The 24,914-nt window shown below is 41.4% G+C and overlaps 1 protein-coding gene across 1 annotated transcript in view; it reads left to right on the plus strand.

Annotated features, from left to right (window-relative positions):
- The window catches only part of POT1 (protection of telomeres 1), a gene marked incomplete at its 5' end in the record, with an annotated part of 199,990 nt that overhangs the window by 53,510 nt on the left and 121,566 nt on the right, over positions 1 to 24,914 (plus strand). Inside the window, 1 exon segment of the mRNA XM_030216827.1 lies at positions 7,115 to 7,229. Coding sequence (XP_030072687.1) covers positions 7,115 to 7,229 — 115 coding nt within the window.

Genomic DNA, 24,914 nt, shown 5'->3' on the forward strand with positions numbered 1-24,914 from the left:
TTTCTGTACAAAAATATTTCACCCTTAAACACTATCTCCCGCGAGTATTTACAGCCCAAATGCATGACCCTGCATTTTTTAGCATTAGATCTTAGATGCCAAATTCTGGACCATTCTTCAAGTTTCTTCAAGTCTTCAAGTTTCACTAGGTCCCTCTTCATGTAACAGACCTCCCTGTTACTGGACATACAGCCACTCCACTTTCATGGACTTCATATCCAACTCGTGCATCAACAACTCTAATGTAATTTTACTAGGTGATCTAAACCTACATTTAGAGGACTCCAAGATTGTATGGATCTTTTTGACCTATGTGACCTTATCCTACCTCCTTCACAACCTACTCACGTCAAGGGTCACTCGCTTGATGTTATTTCTTTATAAATTTTCTATTGACCAAAATTTCATCATGTCCGATATTGATTGGTCTCTTACACCTTGCTTGGACCATTACAAAGCTTTCTTAACCTTACAATGGCGTACAAAGGGCCAATCTAAATTACAAGACCCCAAAACGATTCTCACCAGAGGAAGGATTGATAATGATAATTTCTGGAAACACATTTACGCCAATAATTGGTCAATGCAACCCAATTCTGATCTCTTCCTTACAAATTGGGATAACAGATGTAAATGATCTTAGACGAAATTGCACCATTACGTTCCAAGACTTTACATAAACGCAACCCTTCACTGTGGTTCAATGATTTACTGAAAAACCTTAAGTCACAAACCAGAAAGCTTGAAAAGGCATAGAGTAAATCAAAGGATTGCCTTAACTTCAATGCATGGAAGCAATCACAAAGGAATTACAAATACGCCATTAAACGTGCCAAAAGAGACTACTATACACAAAAAATCACAGTGACTGGTACAGATATAAAAAAAAAAACAATTTCAAATAAAAAAAACTCTCCTAAATACTGATCCAGTATCATCATCACCTTCAAACCGTCCTTCTGCTGATCAATTAGACAAATATTTCAGCTATAAAATCATTAATCTTTGTAAATTGATTTCGCAAGTCAACTCAACTGAAGACTCCTTTCTTGACGAACTGGACCCTGGTTTAGATGAAGTACCGGCTGACCGATATTGGACTAATTTCACCCTCCTTACCACTGAAGAAGTCACCAAAACTATCTCAAAACTCTCCAGGTCTTACTGCCAACTTGACCCTTGTCCCAACTACCTTTTGAAAGGTGCCCCATCGTGTTTTATTGCAGTTCTTACCACTCACTTAAACTTCCTACTCAAACGAGGCTCCTTCCCCACCAGCCATGGCAATATATTACTTACACCTATACAAAAAAACTCAAAGAAACCTGCAAACGATATTACCAACTATCGTCCAATTGCCTCCATTCCCCTAATCACAAAACTGATGGGAAAACAGAGTTACCTCGCAACTCAACGAGTGTATTCAGAAGTTCTCCATCCTGCACGAATCACAATTGGGCTTCCGTTTGGCCCATAGCACAGAAACTGTTCTTATTACCTTAATATCCAGATTCAAACAGGAAATAGCAACTGGTAATCATATCCTCCTGCAATTTGACTTGTCCAGCGCTTTTGACATGGTTGATCATACCATCCTCACTAAACTTCTAGACAAACTTGGATAGGTGGCAATATCATCAACTGGCTAAAAAGCTTCATCACTTCAAGATCTTACCAAGTCAAAGGGACTGCAAACATATCATCCCCATGGTTATCTGAATGCGGAGTGCCACAGGGATCTCCGCTTTCCCCGATACTTTTTAACCTCATGATGATTCCTCTGGCCAGAGCACTAGCCAGACATGGCCTTAATCCTTTCATCTACAGTCGGGGCTGACTACCCTATTGCAGATTTTGCTATCATCTGCAAAGAGGCAGACTTTACCAGATAGCCTTTCAGCAATATTACTTACAAAAATGTTTAAAAGGTCCAGCCCAAGCAGCAAACCTTGTGGCACACCACTGGTATAATATCCCTTTCCTCAGAGTGAGCTCTATTTATCGCTACCCTCTGTCGCCTTCCACTCAATCAGTTCCTAACCCAGTCAGTCACTTTAGGGCCTATACTGAGGGCATTCAGTGAATTTAAAAATAGCAATTTCATAAGAATAGCCATACTGGGTCAGACCAATGGTTCATCTAGCCCAGTGTCCTGCTTCGAGCAGTGGCCAATCCAAGTCACAAGTACCTGGCAGAAACCCAATTAGCAGCACCATTCCATGCTACCAATCCCAGGGCAAACAGATGCATCCTCCATGTCCATCTCAATAACAGACTAGTGTCAGAGCAGATGAATCTGTAAACTGATGGGTTATGCCCATCTACTGCCAGGTGAAGATAGAATGCAGAACTGAACTTATTTATATAGGACTAGTAAAAGAGGCCTGTTTCTGACACAAATGAAATGGGCGCTAGCAAGGTTTTCCTTGGAGTGTGTATGTTTGAGAGAGTGTATGTGAGAGTGACTGTGTGTGAGAGAGAGAGTGAATGTGCGAGTCTGCGTGTGTGAGAGAGGGAGAGAGTAAGTCTGGGTGCGAGTGTGTCTGTGAGAGAGAGACTGTGTGTGAGAATGAGAGTGTGTGCAAGTGCGTATGTGAGACTGTGAGAGAGAGAGTGTGTTTCACACAGATACAGTGTGCGCGAGAGAGAGAGTGTGTGTGAGACACAGACTCTCTGTAACACTGAGTGTATGAGACCAAGAGAGTGTGTGAGTGACTGTGTGACACATAGAGAATGAATGTGATACAGTGTGAGACATACAGTGTGTGAGGAGACAGTGTGTGAGAGTGAGAGAGAGAGAAAGACATTGACTGTGAGAGAGAGTGTGTGTGTGTGTGTGACAGAGATACCTCCCTCCCTCTGTCTGGTGTCAGGCCCCCCTCCCTCCCTCCCTCCCTCTCTCTGGTGTCAGCCCCCCCCCCCCCCCTCTCTCTTGTGTCTGAGGATTACTGTGCAGGACACTGAGCTCTGGCTGTGCTTCAAGGAACTGACCAATCCTATTTAATAGAATGCACCTCCAACATTCTGAAGCCGAGAAACCTCGTGTGGTTGGTCACTTCTGCTTGTGACGAACCCGGAAGTACGTGATGTCAATTCAGGAGATGGATACAGAGAGCAGGAATGCCTCAGCCATGCAGTCAGCTTCAGAATGTTGGAAGTGCGTTTTATTATATAGGATGGTTAGACTCCTGGTGATTCAGTATTGCTGTATCTCCAGCAGGTGATGAACGGTTTCTCATCAACTCCTGGATTTTTTGCTGTAACTCATCTCCTGTTCCCTTTAGGGGTTCAATTAAGCTTGTGTGTGGGGGGGGGGGGGGGGGGGGGGGGGGGAGTTCAGGCTTCTGCTGGTTCTAGTCTTAAGTTACATCTGGTTGTGCCAGATCCCTCCCCCCTTCCTGCCACAGTCTTCTCCTTCGCCAGGAAAAAGAAAAAAAACAGTAAGAGACTTTTGTTCCACGGTTTTGTGGTAGTCTGCCTGTGCCCTTAGGAGGAGGTTGAGTGCCTGTTAAATCCAGCAGTTCAACACAGAGAAAGAGCTCTTCCTGGGCTTCCTAGGTTCCAGTGATTTTCGGGGCGAGTATGCTTTTAAATATTTTATTGCTGTCTGAGTTCTTGTGCAGTCACGGTTCCTTTCTTTTTCTTTCTGGTGTGGCGGCACAGCTTGTTAAACACTTCTCCCTCTGTGGAGCGTGGAGGGCAGTGTTTGGCCTGTTCAGGGGCTCCGGATCTGGTTGTGGCTCAGTCTTCTCTTTGTTGTATGGGAAATGGTGCCTCGCCTTCCTCTCAGATGGCTGCCTCTGATGTTTCTCCCTTGGAGATGCCAGTGGCCATTTTGAATACACATGGCTCTCTTCCTCCTTCTTGAGATTCTTCTGTTGTGGCTCAGGGGGATTTGGCTCACTTGGTTTTAGTGTCAGGGTCTTTCTGCTATTGCTGCTTCCTGTGACTTGGCCTCTAATGTCCCTTTCAACCCTGAATTTGTGTTGCTTGTGCATCAAGCCTTTTTGTTAGAGAGCTTCTGCTATTTTTGGGGCTCATCAATATCCTGCATTGCAGCAGGCAGATCTAGCTAAAAGAAGACACTTGGACTCTGTGACGAAGCTAAGTGCTGGATCTCCCCTGTTTCCTTAAAAGGTGGAATCTCTTCTACTTCGGGCCCTTCTGTACTACCAAAGACTTTGGTAGAAGGGGAGATTGTTTCAGATGAGGTAGATGATCCAGCTGTGGTGAGGCTGTTTCATAAGGAGAGGCTCTCTAATTGTATTGTTAAAGCACTGGAGGTTCTAAATATCTCCTCCCCTGAGGCTCAGCCGGTGTCCGTTGCTAATCCAATGATGACTAGCACCAAGAAGCCCCCAGTTGCTTTCCAGTGCATGAGATGATGTAGGAATTAATTTTGGCCCAGTGGTCCACACAAGATACCAGCCTGTGGGTTGCTAGGGCTATGTCTCGCTTGTATCCAGTTGCCCAAGAAGAACTGGCGAGGTTCAGGTTGCCTAAGATGGATGCATTGGTGGCAACAGTAACCAAGAAAATGACCCTGCTAGTGGAGAGTGGTATAGCGCTCAAGGATATGCAGGATAGGAAGCTGGAATCTGCTTTGAATCCTTCCTTTGAGGTCTCAGCACTTTCTCTTCAGGCCTTGATCTATAGCTCCTATGATGCTAGGGCTTGCCGGTCCTAGGCGCAGTGAGTGGCTGATTCTCTTTCTGCCTCTGAAGCCCAACTGGCTAGGTTTGACTTACCTGGCAGATGCTTTGTATGATCTTAACAGGGCCTCTGCTAAGTAGATGACCTTAGTGGTCATGGCCAGGTGTTTGCTGTGGCTTCATCATTGGGCAGCGGATACTGCTTCCAAGCAGCGCCTTACCAAACTTGTGTGTGGGGTGAAGCTTTTATTTGGGAAGGACTTGGAGAAGCTGGTTAAGGATTTAGGGGACTCAGACAATGACTACTTGAAGATAAACCTAAGGGAACCTGTCGTTCTTCCCAGTCTCACCCTCAGCTGAAGGATAGTAGGAGGTGTCGGACTGGGAGGGCTCCTTCCTTCCAGAGGTCACGTTATCAGCAGAAGCAGTCCTTTCGCTCCAACAAGAGGGCTTCAGTACTTATATGCCACTTGTGCAGTTAGTGCAGATGCAAGTATTGCCTCCTCACTAAGGAAAGGGAAATGGGACTTGATATACCGCCTGAGGTTTTTTTTGCAACTACATTCAAAGTGGTTTACATATATTCAGGTACTTATTTTGTACCAGGGGCAATGGAGGGTTAAGTGACTTGCCCAGAGTCACAATGAGCTGCAGTGGGAATCGAACTCAGTTCCCCAGGATCAAAGTCCACTGCACTAACCACTAGGCTACTCCTCCACTAGGAGGTGTTACGTGCATCCGTGCTAATTGCAGGTGAGCTTAATGCTCTGTAAGGGATATTTTTGTGCAGTACTACAGAGAACACAGTGGACACATGCCTCCCACCCCCCAACAACATTTACCACTTGTTAATTTTGGCTGTTATAACATGTGGCAAGTACAAAATCTTAGCACATTTTAGTAAACAGGCCCAATACTGAATTGCGACAGATCATATTTTTTAAAAAAATTAAAACACCTCCTTTCTTGAAAGTCTGATAATAGGACAAATATTATTTGGATATTTTTAGTGGTTTATACCCAGTCTATTTAGCAAATGTATTTGCTTACCCTGCATCTCCATTTGTAAGCTGGAAGCTTTCATTGTCTTTATTTTCCTTCTTTATCAGGAGTTAAATAGAAACAGCCTTTACAGTTTTCTTTTCTTTTATATATAAAGTAGTCCATATTTGGAATTCCTTGCCTGTAGAGCTTAAAACTATACCATCTCATGTCTGTCTTTTCATAAGAAGCTGGAAACCTATTTGTTTGTAAGGTCTACTGTTAATCTTTTCTTTTTTTTTTAATTTAGCTGTAATCCCCTCTGAACCAATTTACATTGGGAGTTGGCAAACTATAAATGCTGTATCATATCATGTCATGTTTCACACTTTAGTATAATTCATTGGGTTCTCAGGGAAGTAGTCACATGATAAATGTGGATTTGTGTAAGCAGATTTCAAGATATAGTAGGTCCACCTAGAGAAACCTTTGTGTAGTTGACTCTGCTGAAATGCTGTTGTGATGTCTTTAATCTATTTTTTGTAGTGCATTTTGTTTTATTAAAGAGAAGTATGACTAATATAATAATTTGCTCCTCCAATATTCCAATGTGTCTCACTGGGATCGTAACCACCTGCTGACATCACTTCTCCAACATTCTCCTCCAACGTTCCAATGTGTGTTACTGGGATTGTAACCACCTGCTGAAGTCACTCCTCCAACATTCTCCGTCCCCCCTCCCTCCCAGTTCCATGGGACCCTGGAACTGCGAGGGAGGGGAACACTGGAACTCGGAGGGAGAGAGGGAGGGGGCCTGGAACTCGGAGGGAGGTGGAGGGAGCAGGGGAGAGATGCTGCACATGGATGGATGGAGGGGGCAGGGCACAGAGGACGTTGCCTGCATATGGATGAATGCAGGGGAGAGAGCATAATGCAGGGGAGGAAGGGGACCCTGAAACTCGGAGGGAGGCAGGGAGGGGACGACCCTGGCACTCGGAGGGAGGGAGGGGGACAACAACCCTGGAACTGGGAGGGAGGGGGGGACAACCCTGGAGCTCAGAGGGTGGGAGGGAGGGGGACCCTGGAACTGGGAGGGAGGGAGGGCCCTGGCACACACTCTCATTCTCAAACACAGTCTCTCTCTCTCACAGACACACTCGCACCCAGTCTCACTTTCTGTCACACACTCGCACATTCACTCTCTCTCTCTCACACAGTCACTCTCACACACACTCTCTCAAACATACACACTCCGAGGAAAACTTTGCTAGCGCCCGTTTCATTTGTGTCAGAAACGGGCCTTTTTTACTAGTATGTATGTATGTATGTATATATGTATGTGTATATATATATTTTTTTTTTTTTAGGGCAGAATTCATTTTGCATGACTGCTTTAATTAAATCAGATAATACTGAAATATTAATACATACTCAGTAGGTGTACTGTTTAATTATGTTTATCCCTTTGCATTTAATTCCAGACTGTGACACAAAAGTATTCCTATACACCATTAAATCACCTCAAAGGTGGTACTACTGTTAATGTATATGGTATTGTGAAATTCTTCAAGCCACCATACAGAAGTAAAGGAACCGGTAAGTCCTATATGTTGAATGACTTCTAACAGCCAACATATTTTTAGAGTTTACTGAGTTTAGAGAGAAATTGATAAATAGAGATTTTGAATATGAATATTAAACCAGACAGTTTATCCTTGACACAAACTATTAGACAATGCAAAAGCATGGATTTGCAAGATGCCTTCCACGTCTGCCTACTTCTTTTATTTACCTCCCTTTCTGATAAGGGTATCCAGTAACCCTTTGGGACCACTTAGCCTGACTGAAGTCTGATGTTATCTAGTTGGAAAGTGACACCGAGGGGGGCCCTTTTACGAAAGGGTTGCCACATGGCAACCCAGAACTACTTCCAGTGGTAGTTTGGCTCGAACGTGCACCTTTTCCAGCATGACAGAAAATATTTTTTTAATTTTTATCGCAGCGGTAGTCGGTGCTGCCCGGTTCATGCAGGAGCCCTCTCCGCCACCTCAGTGGGTGGCGATAAGTGCTCGCCACGCATTGCCATATGGTACGAATAATCTTACCGGATGGTCATTTTTTAGAGAGGGGCCTTTTTACATGCTGCGGGAAAAAGGGCTCTAGCGCGTGGGAAAAACAGTCCCCGCCGCTACCAGAAGGCCCTTTTTACCACAGTTTGGTAAAAGGACTCCTGGAGTGGAGGAGTAGCCTAGTGGTTAGTGCAGCGGACTTTGATCCTGGGGGGACTGGGTTCGATTCCCACTGCAGCTCCTTGTGACTGTGGGCAAGTCACTTAACCCTCCATTGCAAAATACCACAGAAAGGCAGTATATATCAAGTCCCATTTCCCTTTCCCCCTACAGTTTGGCACTACTCACACTGAAAATTTGATGTTTAATGACCAATTGCAGTCTGAGAGAGGATTTGTTTTCATCAACGTTAGATATTATACCCCCGATGCAGACATTTTCCCGAAACATGGCTGTGTTGGATTCTAGCCTGGCTTGAATATCAGTCTCCATTTTTGAAAAGTTGGGTTTCACTTTTTCTTATTGACAGAACAAGATTCGTAGGAGATTATGGCTATTTAAAGTAATGTAAGCGTACTGAGGGTAAAGATCCAAATATAATAAATATGGTGTTATACTAGTAAAGAAAATCAAATTTGAAAGTAATTATAGGAAATTGGAGAAATCCCCATTATTTTCATATATTTTCTCAATGTCATTAAGTAAGGAAGATGTTACAGATATATATATATATATATATATATATATATATATATATATATATATATACAGTGGGGGAAATAAGTATTCGATCCCTTGCTGATTTTGTAAGTTTGCCCACTGACAAAGACATGAGCAGCCCATAATTGAAGGGTAGGTTATTGGTAACAGTGAGAGATAGCACATCACAAATTAAATCCGGAAAATCACATTGTGGAAAGTATATGAATTTATTTGCATTCTGCAGAGGGAAATAAGTATTTGATCCCCTACCAACCAGTAAGAGATCTGGCCCCTACAGACCAGGTAGATGCTCCAAATCAACTCGTTACCTGCATGACAGACAGCTGTCGGCAATGGTCACCTGTATGAAAGACACCTGTCCACAGACTCAGTGAATCAGTCAGACTCTAACCTCTACAAAATGGTCAAGAGCAAGGAGCTGTCTAAGGATGTCAGGGACAAGATCATACACCTGCACAAGGCTGGAATGGGCTACAAAACCATCAGTAAGACGCTGGGCGAGAAGGAGACAACTGTTGGTGCCATAGTAAGAAAATGGAAGAAGTACAAAATGACTGTCAATCGACAAAGATCTGGGGCTCCACGCAAAATCTCACCTCGTGGGGTATCCTTGATCATGAGGAAGGTTAGAAATCAGCCTACAACTACAAGGGGGGAACTTGTCAATGATCTCAAGGCAGCTGGGACCACTGTCACCACGAAAACCATTGGTAACACATTACGACATAACGGATTGCAATCCTGCAGTGCCCGCAAGGTCCCCCTGCTCCGGAAGGCACATGTGACGGCCCGTCTGAAGTTTGCCAGTGAACACCTGGATGATGCCGAGAGTGATTGGGAGAAGGTGCTGTGGTCAGATGAGACAAAAATTGAGCTCTTTGGCATGAACTCAACTCGCCGTGTTTGGAGGAAGAGAAATGCTGCCTATGACCCAAAGAACACCGTCCCCACTGTCAAGCATGGAGGTGGAAATGTTATGTTTTGGGGGTGTTTCTCTGCTAAGGGCACAGGACTACTTCACCGCATCAATGGGAGAATGGATGGGGCCATGTACCGTACAATTCTGAGTGACAACCTCCTTCCCTCCGCCAGGGCCTTAAAAATGGGTCGTGGCTGGGTCTTCCAGCACGACAATGACCCAAACATACAGCCAAGGCAACAAAGGAGTGGCTCAGGAAGAAGCACATTAGGGTCATGGAGTGGCCTAGCCAGTCACCAGACCTTAATCCCATTGAAAACTTATGGAGGGAGCTGAAGCTGCGAGTTGCCAAGCGACAGCCCAGAACTCTTAATGATTTAGAGATGATCTGCAAAGAGGAGTGGACCAAAATTCCTCCTGACATGTGTGAAAACCTCATCATCAACTACAGAAGACGTCTGACCGCTGTGCTTGCCAACAAGGGTTTTGCCACCAAGTATTAGGTCTTGTTTGCCAGAGGGATTAAATACTTATTTCCCTCTGCAGAATGCAAATAAATTCATATACTTTCCACAATGTGATTTTCCGGATTTAATTTGTGATGTGCTATCTCTCACTGTTACCAATAACCTACCCTTCAATTATGGGCTGCTCATGTCTTTGTCAGTGGGCAAACTTACAAAATCAGCAAGGGATCAAATACTTATTTCCCCCACTGTATATATATATACACATATATATATATACACATAGAGAGAGAGAATAACAGCTAAAGTTATTGAAAACTGGAGTATTGTTTCCTGGTGACATCTGGGGAAGGGTAAAAAAAAACCCTTATGTTTTAAAGAGGTGGAGAAGCCATAAGGAAGTATAATCTAGGTGTTAAAACTGGATGCAGTAATTTAAACAAGAATCAAGATCAAGTAATGTGCCATCTGTTACGACAGTATGTGATGTTTTGCTACTTTTTTTTCCCCTAAGATTGTAAATTAACATGAATATTGTGAGTTTCATCTAAACATGATCATTAATGCTCAAAAAATAAACAGCAAGCCCATAGCTAGATACTAGGTTTCTGAGCTGTCTTTGGTCTTTAGTTAAGCTGGCATGAAAAGTCCTCTTTTAGTGGTTATTTTTCATTTTATTAGATCCTGGCTAGGGTATAGAGTGTTGAAGGAAAGTAAAACAAATAGCTCTGATTGTGAGCTTTCAGTAGACTCTGCCTGCACTATTGCAGAAAAATATTTTAATAAATGTGAAGAAAGTGTTCTGCTGCTAATGTTCCTTTTGGTTTGGTCAAGCAAAATGCTGTTTTTAAGTAGATCATGCATCACTATTCTTTCCAGAATCATCATTCAGTATGTGTAGCATCTGGTTCTAATTGTGGTATGTTTCAGTGAATACATCTTTTCACCTTTATGTGCACAAATAGTCTTAGACGACTTAAGGTAATCAACTAAAAGAGCAGACTGTGTAGAAGATGCAAACCGTTTGCTTTGTTGCTTTCTTAGATGACTTATGTCAAAGTCACCTGGACTTTGTGATGCCACAGGAAGGGCTGTATGTTCTCAGCCCATCTGCAACATTCTTTTTTTCTGAGGAAGCAGTGCAGGTGATTGAGGACTGGAGTTACTGCAGTCACTGCAGGAGTTAGGTGTGTTGGAGCCTGTGTAGGTAGCAGCAGCCCTTCTCTTTATTTCCCTGTTACCTTGCCAGTCCTGTGACACAAGGAGCATCAAGAGGAGAACAACAGCACCAATACAGTTCCTCAGGCTTTGCAGTCCTAATCTGCTTCCGGGCCTGAAGTGTTGACAAAGCATGGTGTAAGCCAGGACCATCAGTTTGGCTCAGTTTTGTTGTGGTTTATGATTGGGTAACTATATATGGGGCTCATTTTCAAAGCACTTAGCCTTCCAAAGTTCCATAGAAACCTATGGAACTTTGGAAGGCTAAGTGCTTTGAAAATATGCTTGTGACTTGAGGGGGTAAGCAAACATGTGGACAATGGGGAGCCGGTTGATATTGTATATCTGGATTTTCAGAAGGCGTTTGACAAAGTGCCGCACGAAAGACTCCTGAAGAAATTGCAGAGTCATGGAATCGGAGGTAGGGTATTATTATGGATTAAGAACTGGTTGAAAGATAGGAAGCAGAGAGTAGGATTGCGTGGCCAGTATTCTCAGTGGAGGAGGGTAGTTAGTGGGGTCCCGCAGGGGTCTGTGCTGGGTCCGTTGCTTTTTAATGTATTTATAAATGACCTAGAGATGGGAATAACTAGTGAGGTAATTAAATTCGCCGATGACACAAAATTATTCAGGGTCGTCAAATCGCAGGAGGAATGTGAACGATTACAGGAGGACCTTGCGAGACTGGGAGAATGGGCGTGCAAGTGGCAGATGAAGTTCAATGTTGACAAGTGCAAAGTGATGCATGTGGGTAAGAGGAACCCGAATTATAGCTACGTCTTGCAAGGTTCCGCGTTAGGAGTTACGGATCAAGAAAGGGATCTGGGTGTCGTCGTCGATGATACGCTGAAACCTTCTGCTCAGTGTGCTGCTGCGGCTAGGAAAGCGAATAGAATGTTGGGTGTTATTAAGAAGGGTATGGAGTCCAGGTGTGCGGATGTTATAATGCCGTTGTATCGCTCCATGGTGCGACCGCACCTGGAGTATTGTGTTCAGTACTGGTCTCCGTATCTCAAAAAAGATATAGTAGAATTGGAAAAGGTACAGCGAAGGGCGACGAAAATGATAGTGGGGATGGGACGACTTTCCTATGAAGAGAGGCTGAGAAGGCTAGGGCTTTTCAGCTTGGAGAAGAGACGGCTGAGGGGAGATATGATAGAAGTGTATAAAATAATGAGTGGAATGGATCGGGTGGATGTGAAGCGACTGTTCACGCTATCCAAAAATACTAGGACTAGAGGGCATGAGTTGAAGCTACAGTGTGGTAAATTTAAAACGAATCGGAGAAAATTTTTCTTCACCCAACGTGTAATTAGACTCTGGAATTCATTGCCGGAGAACGTGGTACGGGCGGTTAGATTGACGGAGTTTAAAAAGGGGTTAGATAGATTCCTAAAGGACAAGTCCATAGACCGCTATTAAATGGACTGGAAAAATTCCTCATTTTTAGGTACAACTTGTCTGGAATGTTTTTACGTTTGGGGAGCGTGCCGGGTGCCCTTGACCTGGATTGGCCACTGTCGGTGACAGGATGCTGGGCTAGATGGACCTTTGGTCTTTCCCAGTATGGCACTACTTATGTACTTATGTACTATATGACTCTTTCTCAGTCCATTGTCTTTTCGCTCATTCATGTTGAATGGCAGCAATTAATATGTTGATCCAGCTTGAATGTTATTGATCTCATGTTATTTATCTATATCTGTAATGGCTTCTATATTCTGTTTCTGCACAGCTTTGGCATTTGTTTTCTTCTCTACCATCTCATAAAACAGTATTCTTCAAAGTGCAGCATCTGATTTCCTTGTGTAGCTTTGAAATCCCTGAGTTTCTGCTGTTACACAGTAGTAAGCGGCATATTAACTCGCAACCCCTTTTTTAATGGAAAAACAATTTAAAACATACAGCAAGAGAGGGCGTTTTACATCACCATAAAATTGAAATCACAATGGAAGAGAACATAAGTGATAATCTGGTTTGAAGACTTATGAGTAGACACTGTCCTTTGAAGACACCATGATTGCTAATAGGACAGATCTTGTACTTCAAGCTTAATTGAAGAACTGACAAGCTGGTGATATATTACAAGACCCAACATCAATACTTTCCTGTTGACTTAACTGTTTCACGTATTTTAAAAATTGTCCTTCAAAACAAAACCATTAACATCAAATTGTGAGCTAACAAAATAGACCCTTGGGTTTGCACTTTGTCAAGCTCAACCAATTTAGTGTGTTTCAAGGATTAGCCAATTGGTGACCAATGTATCACGAGATTGAGTAGAGGGAGAAAACAAAAGGGGCGTTTCATGTCTGTCCTTTAATACAGAAAGGTCTAAGAGGCCCTTTTACTAAGCTGCGTAAGCGTCTACGTGTGCCAAAATGGAGTTACTGCGTGGCTCTTGTGGTAATTTCATTTTTTAATTATAAAGATTAGGAAACTAACATATCAGCAAACTGTTATATGTATATATGAATAGGAGGAAAAACCTCAAGAAGCACCTCTCTTCACCAATCAAGCGAATGAAAGGGCTAGGGCTTCTTCATCATCGGAAAAAAAACCTCCTTTATTTCAAACAGACATCAATTTCTCTTAAAAATTACAGATATTTTGACAAATATAAATTGAAAACTCGAGAGGGAACTTCTCTCAGGGTCCTCCGTAATTAGAACCGTGATTAACGTGAGCCTCCGTTTCGCTAGGGCTGCTTCAGAACCTCCAGTCTAATATTATTCCTTTCAGACTGCCGACGGACACATGAAGGGCATTTTTGGCATGCTTCCGATACTTGCGACCAAAAAATCATTCTTTATTTTCGGGCGCACGCCAAGTGGCATTTGATGCACTTAGGTTATTACCGCCCTGTTACCGCATGAGACTTTACAGCTAGGTCAATGATTGGCACTAAGGTCTTAGAACCAAAATGGACGTGCAGCAATTTTCATTTTGCCGCACGTCCATTTTCAGCAAAAAGTTTTTAAAAAACCATTTTTACAGGTGCACTGAAAAATTGATTCTGCGCGCACCCAAAACCCGTGCCTACACTTACCGCAAGCCATTTTTCAGCGCACCTTAATAAAAGGACCACTAAATTGCTTGTTATCGAAGTCTGTATGAAAGGATTTTGGAGGAATTTTCTGAGTTTCTTAACTAGTATGCTTAAGTCTGTTTTTGTGGGGTTTTTTAAATTATTATTATTTCTCCTAGTTTAGTTTTATCATACAGTACTAAATATTCTCCAGATAGTTTTATTGCACACATTTTACTTGAAATTAATCTCATCGAATTCATGATTTATGGACTGCAGTGGCCCCTGCAGGAGGTTCTAGGCAGTTAACAATGTAAGAGCCCACAAATGAAGTGAGGAATAACAATCTGTAAATAAAACGAAGAGGTAGAAAATGAAATAAATCAGAAAAAAAAAAAAATACAATCAAAATCTAAAACTTTTCAAATAATGTTTTCAGTTTTTTATGTAATTCAATATAGTCTGATTCTAATTGGATATGAACAAGTAGAGCTATTAATGTATATTGTAGCTTATGATTAGAAAGGTTGTCCCCCCCCCCCCCCCCCATTTTTATTACTGGTGTTTAAGGTTGTCTTAAACTAAGAGTCCATGGCAAATGATAACTGTTGCTGGACTCGTATTTTTCTGCTTTCTCTGTAGTTAATGCATTGTCTGCTAATTGCTTTGTAAAGATGAATTCAGAAATTAACAGCTTTAAAGGAAATGCTGATGCATGCAGCAAGTCACATGCTGAAAATTTAAGCATATTTATTAATATAGTGGATAGAAGTGTCACGTAGGAAGCGAGGGATTTAAGAGCCTTTTCTAGAGAGTTTAAATATTTCATTTGTTCTATTAAGATGTTAAAGACCTGTTTGAATATATGTACTTTTAACGTAGTTCAGAGATTTCTTTTTTTCTATTTAACACTAAGGGCCTCTTTTACTAAACTGTGCTAGCAATTCCTGGCGTGGCAAATTAGAGGAAGCCCATAGCAATTGAATGGGCTTACTCTCATTTGCCACGTGGAAATCACTAATGCGGTTTAGTAAAAGAAGCTGTAAATAAATAAAAATAACTTTTCATTGCATCCCTGCTGATGTGTGTTGAAATATTTTTAAATTTCAGGTTTCATTTGTTTATAATAGCTGTGCTGAAGGGATGTTAATCGAGATATATACTGTAATCTGCTAATTTTTGTAATGCTGTGCATTAAATGACCAAGGTTCTTTTGTACACCCATAAAACATTGGATTGCAATGTGATAGCGTTTTATGAATTGCTCTATTTTCATTTTTATAATTTGAGTTAAACATTTCATATTTTCCTTCTTAGAAAACTCCTTGTTTTCTACAAAGCTTGTTATCCATCATTTGCTTGTAAATTTTGTAAAATTTGTTAGTCTCACACACAAGGAGTGACACGGGCTGCACATACTGCAGCAGGACATGTTTATCCACTCCTACTCTAGCTAAGATAATATTTAACCATCTCTCTGACCTCATGTGCACCTTTCTTTAAATTAGTCACCTTATTTTCTAACTCCTCTTACTCTCTTACCTGTCTATGGGCCCTGTTTACTAACCCGCGCTAATGTTGAGACACCCATAGGAATATAATGGGTGTCTCTGTTGTTGATTCACGCTAATTGTTAGCACACATCAAAAAGGTAGTACGCCTACAGCGTGGCTTAGTAAACATCCATCTTTGCTTATACTCTACAATGTCAATTAAAATGTTCTATTATATATTGTTTTGATATTGTAAGTAGTATTTGCCATATTTTGTATTGTTGTTTGAATATTTTTACTGCTGTAATTGTCTATTGCTCATGTTTGATTTATTCTTATTGTACACCGCCTTGAGTGAATTTCTTCAAAAAGGCAGTAAATAAATTCAAATAAATTAATACATATAGCATTGGCTGGAGGAGATGAGGAATTGGCAGTTTACACTTTATTCATCTTTAGGTGACAGGAGGTGGTTTTAAGGGGAAAGCAATATCCACACAGTACTGGTAATTGTCTAAAAAATAGTCATGTGGGATTCTGGAATTTTCTCTGCTGGTTTCATGACTTCGAGTGAAGCTGAGTGTCATTAACAGCAGGGTAATTTTAGTAATGGAGTAAATGTACAAGCACATTTTGCAAAAAGTTAACTTGAATATACAACTTTGAAGGTATTGTATGTCTTGTGGAGAAAATGTTATACTGTAAATTAGTTTTGTAGTTAATAGAAAATTAGAAGACTAGTGGAACTTCTGGCATGCAGGAATGCTGAGCACACACAGAGAGCTCCTGCAAGACCTCTGTTGTTGGGCTTAAGTTCAAACTCTTTGGATGAATACAGTAACTCGTGGAAAACAAAGATTGAACAGCAGTACAGTGGTTTCCCACTGGAGTTTGGAAGGGGAAATGCCGGTCAAAACTCTGAAAGTCCAGTGTGAACAGAGCAAGGGCACAGGCGCAAAGATGGTGGCTGAACAGGACAGAGTTTTAGTGGAGGTCTGTCTTTTGGTGATTTTCTGAAATTACCAGGGCTGCAGTTTGCCCACTTTAAAAGTCCAAATGTCATCACACCTGCAAGAAATTTGAAAGATTTGTGGTCACTGGACAAGTTTTTGACCACAGGTGGAAATGCGCTATTATCTGATGCCAATTTATCCATTCCACAGGCCCTATATGGCAGCAGCAGGCCTGATATGCGACGGACATACTGGGTAGTGCATAGACCTATACTATCACCTGATATTCAGTTTTAGAGCTTTGTGTTTCTAATCTCTGCAGAGAATAATTGAACTTGCAAATTAAGGCACCAGATATTAGTCCCCTGACACAGTTGGGTTTTGAAGTGGAGATTGCCCAGTGACAATTGAAGATTGACTGGAATTGTATTATGCCTTGCTTGGAAACACTAGATTGTATATCTAATGAGTCAACTCTTTAAAATGCTCAATAAGGTAGTTATGAAACTTGAGAGAGTTAGTGGAGTAATAATGTGTGTTGTGGGTATGGGGTAAATGGAGAAATTGAGAATGAGGTTGAGAGTGCATGAAGCTGTGAAGTATGCTGGAGGATGTAAGAGGGGGAGGAAGTGTGGTGGAAGAGGTAAGAGAGGGAGAATGAACAGAGTGGGGGAGCATGGGTAGAGATGTAGTGGGAGCCATGGAGATTAGGGTTAGAAATTTGAGTGTGCTGTGGGTGAATTTAAAAATTGTAATGATTTGGAAGCTATTTGTAGGTATTTGGGCTGGGGAACATGTGAAAGGTACACCAGTTGTTACTGCTGTTGAGCATTTTTATTGTTTTTGAAGGTGGCTGGCAATGGTACATACTAACATGAGTGTGGCAGCTAGCTACGTGCTTGTAAAAAAAAAAAAGATTTTGAACACGTGTCATAGACTCAAGGCAGATATAGTTATTTGGCAGGAATCTCATCTATCTTACCAGGAACATTAAAAATTGCAGAGAGAATTGGTAGGAATCTTTGCATTCTCTTCATTTAATAAGAGGAGATGTGGAGTGGCAACATTAATTTACAAGAATGTGCTTCTTGATCTGATAGCTAAGATAAGGAACACAAAGGGGCATTTTCTCTTTATAGCAGGGAAGTTACATTTATTTATTTATTGCACTTGTATCCCACATTTTCCCACCTATTTGCAGGCTCAATGTGGCTTCCAAAGACCTGTTTTGGCATCACCATTTCAGGGTACAAAAGATACACTTGGTGTTACAAAGATATCGAGGCTAACAAATTGATCTAATCAGCAATTATGGAGATAAGACAATCAGAATATGAGAGGATGTAGTGATGTATTGTGGATTAGTTATGGATTCTCGTGGTAGACTTTGTTGAAGAAGTAGGTTTTCAACGATTTGCGAAAGTTAGTTATTACGTTAATCGTTTTCAAATGAGTTGGTAGTGCATTCCACAACTGTGTGCTCATGTAGGAAAAGCTGGACGCATGTGTTAGTCTGTATTTTAATCCTTTGCAATTGGGGAAATGTAGATTAAGAAAGGTGCGGAAAGATCTTTTAGCATTTCTGGGTGGAAGGTGCACGAGGTCAAGCATGTATGATGGGGCTTCTCCATAAATAATTTTATGAACAATCGTGCATATCTTGAACGCGATACGTTCTTTTACTGGGAGCCAGTGTAATTTCTGTCTTAGGGGTTTTGCACTTTCGTATTTTGTTTTTCCAAATATAAGTCTGGCTGCGGTATTTTGGGCAGTTTGAAGTTTCTTGATGATCTGTTCTTTACAGCCAGCGTAAAGTGCATTGCAGTAGTCCAGGTGACTTAGTACCATTGACTGTATCAAATTTCGAAAAATAGCCCTTGGGAAGAAAGGTTTTACTCTTTTGAGTTTCCACATGGAGTGGTTGTATTCTTCATGTGGTTTTCAAGTGTGTTACATGAAGTGTAAGGTGCTTCTTGAAAATCTGCATGCTGCAAATAATTACTCTGATGATGTTTTTCCCAGGCTGGTCTTGACAGTACTTAAATTTCCTATTTTACTAGCTCATTGTGGAGGGGGAAGAGGAGAGAATTTCAATTTATTGGCAGATAACCTGGTCTAGTAGATTCACTAGATTGTAGACCTTTCAAACGGGTAGGGTATAAGGATGGGGAGCGGAGGACAAATTTGGTGCAGTTGTCCAGGTCTTGCTGCATGTGTGTAAGTGGAACGGACATTTAGCTATCATGCTGTGGCTTTCTTTAGGGTATGCTGTGAGGTATGCAGTTTGTTTTTATATATAGTGTGTTCTCAAACCTAATTGGCTGGGGTTTGAGGTGGGAGCCTCCTCAGGAAGGAAGGAGATGAAGGCAGGAAAGTCGTGTTCATCACAAATTTTGGTGGGAAAGTTTGTGAGTCACAATTATAAATTCTAGTGGGAATGACATGGGACAGTTCTGCCTCTGGAATGAGGGAGATTTTTTTTCATTGATCATACTCTAAAACTTGTGGGTGGGGGAGAAGAAGTTTGTCCTCAGCACCTGTCCTTTCTGTGTGCTAAATTTCTTTTGGATGATGAGTTGCCATGTTTTGTTTAGGATGAGCCCTTTTTATCTATTGACGATATTAGGGTGTTTTCCTATATTTATTGCCTCTTTAATTCTTCTCAGCCACCAATGATCTTCTTTCTCCAAGATTTATCCAAGATCGTTGGTGGCTAAGAAGATTCAAAGAGGCAATAAAGATAGCAAGGTACCCTAATAACTTCAGTAGATCACAGTATGTCATAAGCTTGATTATTTTTGTTTTTAAGAAACAAAATACTACAAAAGAATTTCTATCATGGCATGTTGCTTAAATCACTGCATGCTTTCATTTCATAAGCAATAGCAAAACAGCCTCTTCATACAGATACTTCTCACCAACTGAAGGCAGCAGTTTCAAAGAACAAGTGAACATGTGTAGTGCATCAGTGTTCACTAAAAAACAGTATACAAGGTATGGAAAAGTTTATCACAAAAAATATATATATCAAATACTACACTTTCCTTGCACTAGAATGATACAAAAAATCAGTGTATTGTGCTGGAATTATAATATGGAGGAAAAAGAGCCTCACAGAGCTCCTGGACAATATATCTGTCTATTAGAGCTAAAACGGATCTTAAATTGATCCTCTGTTCATCATTGGCTCTGAAAAAACCCCCAAATTAATATTTCCACAATAGTGACAAATGTAATGGTTCCATTCAATTGTTGCCTCACAAAATATTGGAACTAAGTGTAAAATAAACACTTATTTATAACGCTAGAAGACTTCAAACTCTCTTCTTAAGGCGCTCCAAGCCAACGTGGCCAGCGTTTCGTAAAAAACTGCTTCAGGGCTTAGATAGCGCTAGTCTTCTAAAAAAGAAAAAGACATTCTAGTTATTCATCACTATGGTAGCAAAACAATATTCAACTAATTTTATCGAACTTGCCCACTCACATGAAAACCGCTGTAGCGGTGGTCTCCTGCATTCGGCATTGCGATTGCTTCAAAATGGCTCAGATTTATACTCAGTGACGTCAGACGCTGTGCCATGGAGCAACCAATCATTAGATAGCAGTGCTAAAAGCTTTTAAAGGTATACTGCCGTTCGCAACAGTGTTGCCATCTGTTGTTGAATTATGAAGGTGGAGGCATTACTTTTCATTTAACACTTGTATGTGTGTGTATTCCTTTAAGTATAGAGCATATTCATCATGTTTATTTTTTGAACACATAGGTTGTTTTCCAATAAAAATTGTATGTGCAGGAAGACAGCACTAGCTAGGAACCATGGTTGTTTTAGAAGTGAGGCTGATACAAGTGTTTGTTAGAACAAGATTCTTTATAGTAAGATGACTTGGATGGATTGTCTGTTATTGAGTTAGAAAATCAGAGAGGCAGAAGCCAACTGCAACACAAAATATAGAAAGTAGAAATCAGTAGGGCAGCCCGTAGACTCAAAACAATTTATTAAAATCAATAAATATGGAAAGGTGGTTTAAGGTATATATTTTATTTATTTATTTATTAGGATTTATTTACCGCCTTTTTGAAGGAACATATATATATATATGTTCCTTCAAAAAGGCAGTAATAAAATGAAATGAACACATTGGGTTGGTTGAATGATAAAATTTAAATTTAATGATTTAATTTATATATATATATATATATATATATCCAGACTTTAAATTTTATCATTCAACCAACCCAATGTGTTTCAGTGTCAAAGCACCTGCATCAGGGGAAATTTCAAATTTTGTAGCAAGACGGACACATATACATCCCCCTTTTTACCTTATGAATTGTACCAGTCCTTTACTGGTAATGCTGTAATGTAGGGGTTCTCAACCCAGTCCTCGGGACAACCCAGCCAGTCAGATTTTCAGGATATCCACAATGAATATGCATGGAGATAGATTTGTATACAATGGAGACAATTAATCTCATGCATATTCATTGTGGATATCCTGAAAATCTGACTGGCTATGTGTGTCCCTAGGTCTGGGTTGAGAACCCCCTGCTGTAAGACAAAAGAATCATGACACAAAATAATCTTTAGAAACAGAGGAAGGTCATGGGATCAAGAAAAAAAACAACAACAAAGAGATGTGACAATTATAATGTATAAATATTCCAAGGATCTTCTGATATAGATCTCATTAATTATTTTGGCCAGACATTTAATCTTTTGAGGACCAGATGGTACTGTTCTCAGAGGCCAATATTTACAATAATAACCTAGTGATATAAAATCAGAACAGAAGAACAAGCAAAATAAAATTTACAGAGTGATCTAATAAAGGGACCATCTGGTAGGTCTCATTTCACTGCCAAGCAAGAATCTTTTAAAGGATCAGATGGTACAGGCCTTAAGGTAGGCAATCCACTCCAAACAGTATCTCAGAAAGGACCTACATCATCATTAAAGAACTATATATATATATATATATATATATATATATATATATATATATATATATATATATATATATATGAAATTTGTTTTAAATGACATGCATCTTAAACAAAGCAGCTTATTAGAAATCCAGAAAGCAGATTTTCACAGCTAAATGGGATGCAGCTTTAAAATACCATAAAAACGATAAAAACATGTAAGTATATTTTCCTCACCATAGTCACAGCTCCCCAGCCCTGCAGCAGATCAAAATTTTAAAACTAACACCAAAATGCTGAAAATTAAAACCGATTTCATAAAACTTAATGGGGCCCTTTACTAAATAGCAGCTGCAGTAGTACCGCCCAAGCTCACTCAGCTACATCACCCAAGAAAATTGGCGGCGACCACTCGGACAGCTGCGAGCTGATAACAAGAATGGGCTCACCGAGAACAGGTGGGTGTGTCACGTGGAGGGGCATAATCGAACGGCGCCGGCCATCTTCGGGGCCAGCTCTGCAAAGGGGCGGAGCCAACTGTATTTTCAAAATATGGTTGGGGCCGGCTAAATCACAGATCGCCGGTTTTAGAGATGGCCGGCATCGGTTTTCAGCCATCTCAAACCCGTCGAAATGCAATGCATTTGGTCGTGGGAGGAGCCAGCATTTGTAGTGCACTGGCCCCCCTCACATGCCAGGACACCAACCGGGCACCCTAGGGGGCACTTCTAGAAATAAAAAAAAAATAGCTCCTAGGTGCATAGCTCCCTTACCTTGGGTACTGAGCCCCCCAAATCCCACTCCCCACAACTCTACACCATTACCATAGCCGTAAGGGATGAAGGGGGGCACCTACATGTGAGTACAGTGGGTTTTGGAGGGCTCAATATTAACCACCACAAGTGGAACAGGTAGGGGGAGATGGGCCTGGGTCCACCTGCCTGAAGTGCACTGCACCCACTAAATACTGCTCCAGGGACCTGCATACTGGTGTCAGGGAGCTGGGTATGACATTTCAGGCTGGCATACAGGCTGGCAACAAAATGTTTTAATTTTTATTGGGGTGGGAGAGGGTTGGTGACCACTGGGGGAGTAAGGGGAGGTGATTCCCGGTTCCCTCCGGTGGTCATCTGATCAATTGGGGCACTTTTTTGTGACTTGGACCTAAAAATCAATGGACCAAGTGCAGCCGGCGAAATGCTCATCTGAGCCGGTCATCTTTTTTCCATTATGGGGTGAAGCTGGCCATCTCATAACAATGCCCCCTCCCCGTCCTGTCTTTGCTACCCTACCGACACGCACCCTTTAACTTTGGCTGGCTCCGCGACGAAAAGCAGTTGGCGCCGGCCAAAATTGGCTTTCGATTATACCGATTTGGCCGGGATCAGGAGATCGCCGGCTGTCTCCCGATTTGTGTCGGAAGATGACCGGTGATCTCTTTCGAAAATTAGCTCATTAGAGACCCTGGCACAGTTAGCGCTTGATCTAGTTTAGCTGAGCGAGCCTGGGTGGTACGTGCAACAGGAATGACCGTGTTGTATGCTCCTGGCTTTGGGAAGGGCCTATACGGTTTAGCTTGGAGGCAAAACTAAACACCTCCCCCCTTGAAGGTTGCATAGCTATGTTACCAGTGTATGTGTGTGTGTGGGTACAAACGGCAGAGCTCTTTTTCTGCCAGCTGTTTGATAGCATCACACTTGCAGCAAACGCTTATGTTTGGAACTTCCGATTTGAAAAGTTTTTTTTTCTGAGAATAGCACTGATGCAAAAAAATGACACCGTCCTTAGCTAATTTACTACTGTAGCTTCTATTTAGGTGGATGTTTGGTACAGACTCCTGATTCGGGTCATACGGCCGAAATATGATTTGTGTTGAGTCTGTGTTACCCAGCAATAAAGTTTTGTCTGCGAAGGTTTGTTCTTCTCTGTGTCTGTGACTTGGTGTCTTTAACTGACATTTATTGATAAACTTTTCATTTCAAAAAGAGAACATTATGACATGTATAACAACAGAATCTAGACAAACTCCAATAAGTTAAATTTTCAAGCTGTGAAAACTCAGAATTACTCAACTGATTTAATACAGCCCAACTCTTATTTCTGATTAGGGAATCCACTACACTTCCACAAAAAGTACCCAAAAAGTATAAGCAGCATCTGGCTAAGCAGATGCTTTAATGCAACTGTTTGTAAATTAGACAGTGCAATAAATGCCTTGGGATTTCTCTTCATTAACTATTTATTGCCCTTATTTAACAATGTACTAAATTAGGTTCTGTACAATAAAGCAGTAGAAATATGGAAAAAAAACCCATTTGTTATTTTTGTCCATTGATCAAATATATACTAACTATGAATACAACTACCTGATTATACTACAATGAATTTTCATTTATTTTACCAACAAAAAATAAAAACCTAAAACAAACTACACCATAACTTACAAGCGACAAGTTTACTCCTGCCAGATTCTGTGCCAAAAAAGTCAAAATTCTGCAAAAAACATTTGCAAATTCTGCAAAATTCTGTGCACCAAATTTGCAAATTCTGCAAGTTTGTCATAATTTAATCAATATTACAGCCTCCATACACAGATACCATCTATATTTTTTCCAGATGCCTCCCTGCACCCACACATTACATCCACCTTTACAGTCCCCTCCCTCCCACACACACATAGCATCCACATTGTTTTACAGCACAGCCTCCCACCCACCCACAAAGCATCCTTTTTTTTTTTTGTAGCTCCCTCCACCCACATCCATCTTTTTTTTTTTTCAACCCCCTTCCCTCCTCGCCCACACATATAGCATCCACATTTTTTTAAACAGCCCTACTTCCCACCTACCTGTAGACATAACATCCACCTTTTTTTTTTCACAGCCCCACTCACATATAGCATCTTTTGTTTTTATTTATTTTACCAGTTCCATCCCTGCCTGCACCCACTGGCCATCAATATATATTTTTTTCAGCCGCCCCTGCACTCACTCATGAAGTACTTCTTTGGGGTAGGAAAGAACCCCACTCTTTCTGCCCGCTGCCGCTAGTCTGGCCCGGCCCGGTGCTTCCGAGGTTAGAGGTGCTGCCACTTTTTCCAAATGGATACCAAGATTTCCTGCGGCAGTCTCACGAGATTACCGCTTGACATGTCGGCAGCCATTTTGAAAAAGTGTGGCACCATATGAGTCAGAGGGCAGCGGCAGTGGGCAGGAAAGAGTAGGGCTCTTTCCTGGCTCTGAGGATGGAAACATGATGGCAGATAAAGGCCAAATGACCTGTCCTCCGTAACCACTAGCTCTTCCTTGGGATCCCACGTGCCTGTCCCACGCGTTCCTAAATTCTGACACAATCCTCATCTCCACGACCTCCACCGGGAGGCCATTCCACGCTTCCTCCACCCTTTCCATGAACGAATACTCTCTTAGATTGCTCCTAAGCCTGTTTCCTCTTAACTTCATTGTATGTCCCCATATTCCAGAGTTTT

Source organism: Microcaecilia unicolor, chromosome 10 (assembly GCF_901765095.1).
Source record: "Microcaecilia unicolor chromosome 10, aMicUni1.1, whole genome shotgun sequence".
NCBI lineage: Eukaryota > Metazoa > Chordata > Amphibia > Gymnophiona > Siphonopidae > Microcaecilia > Microcaecilia unicolor.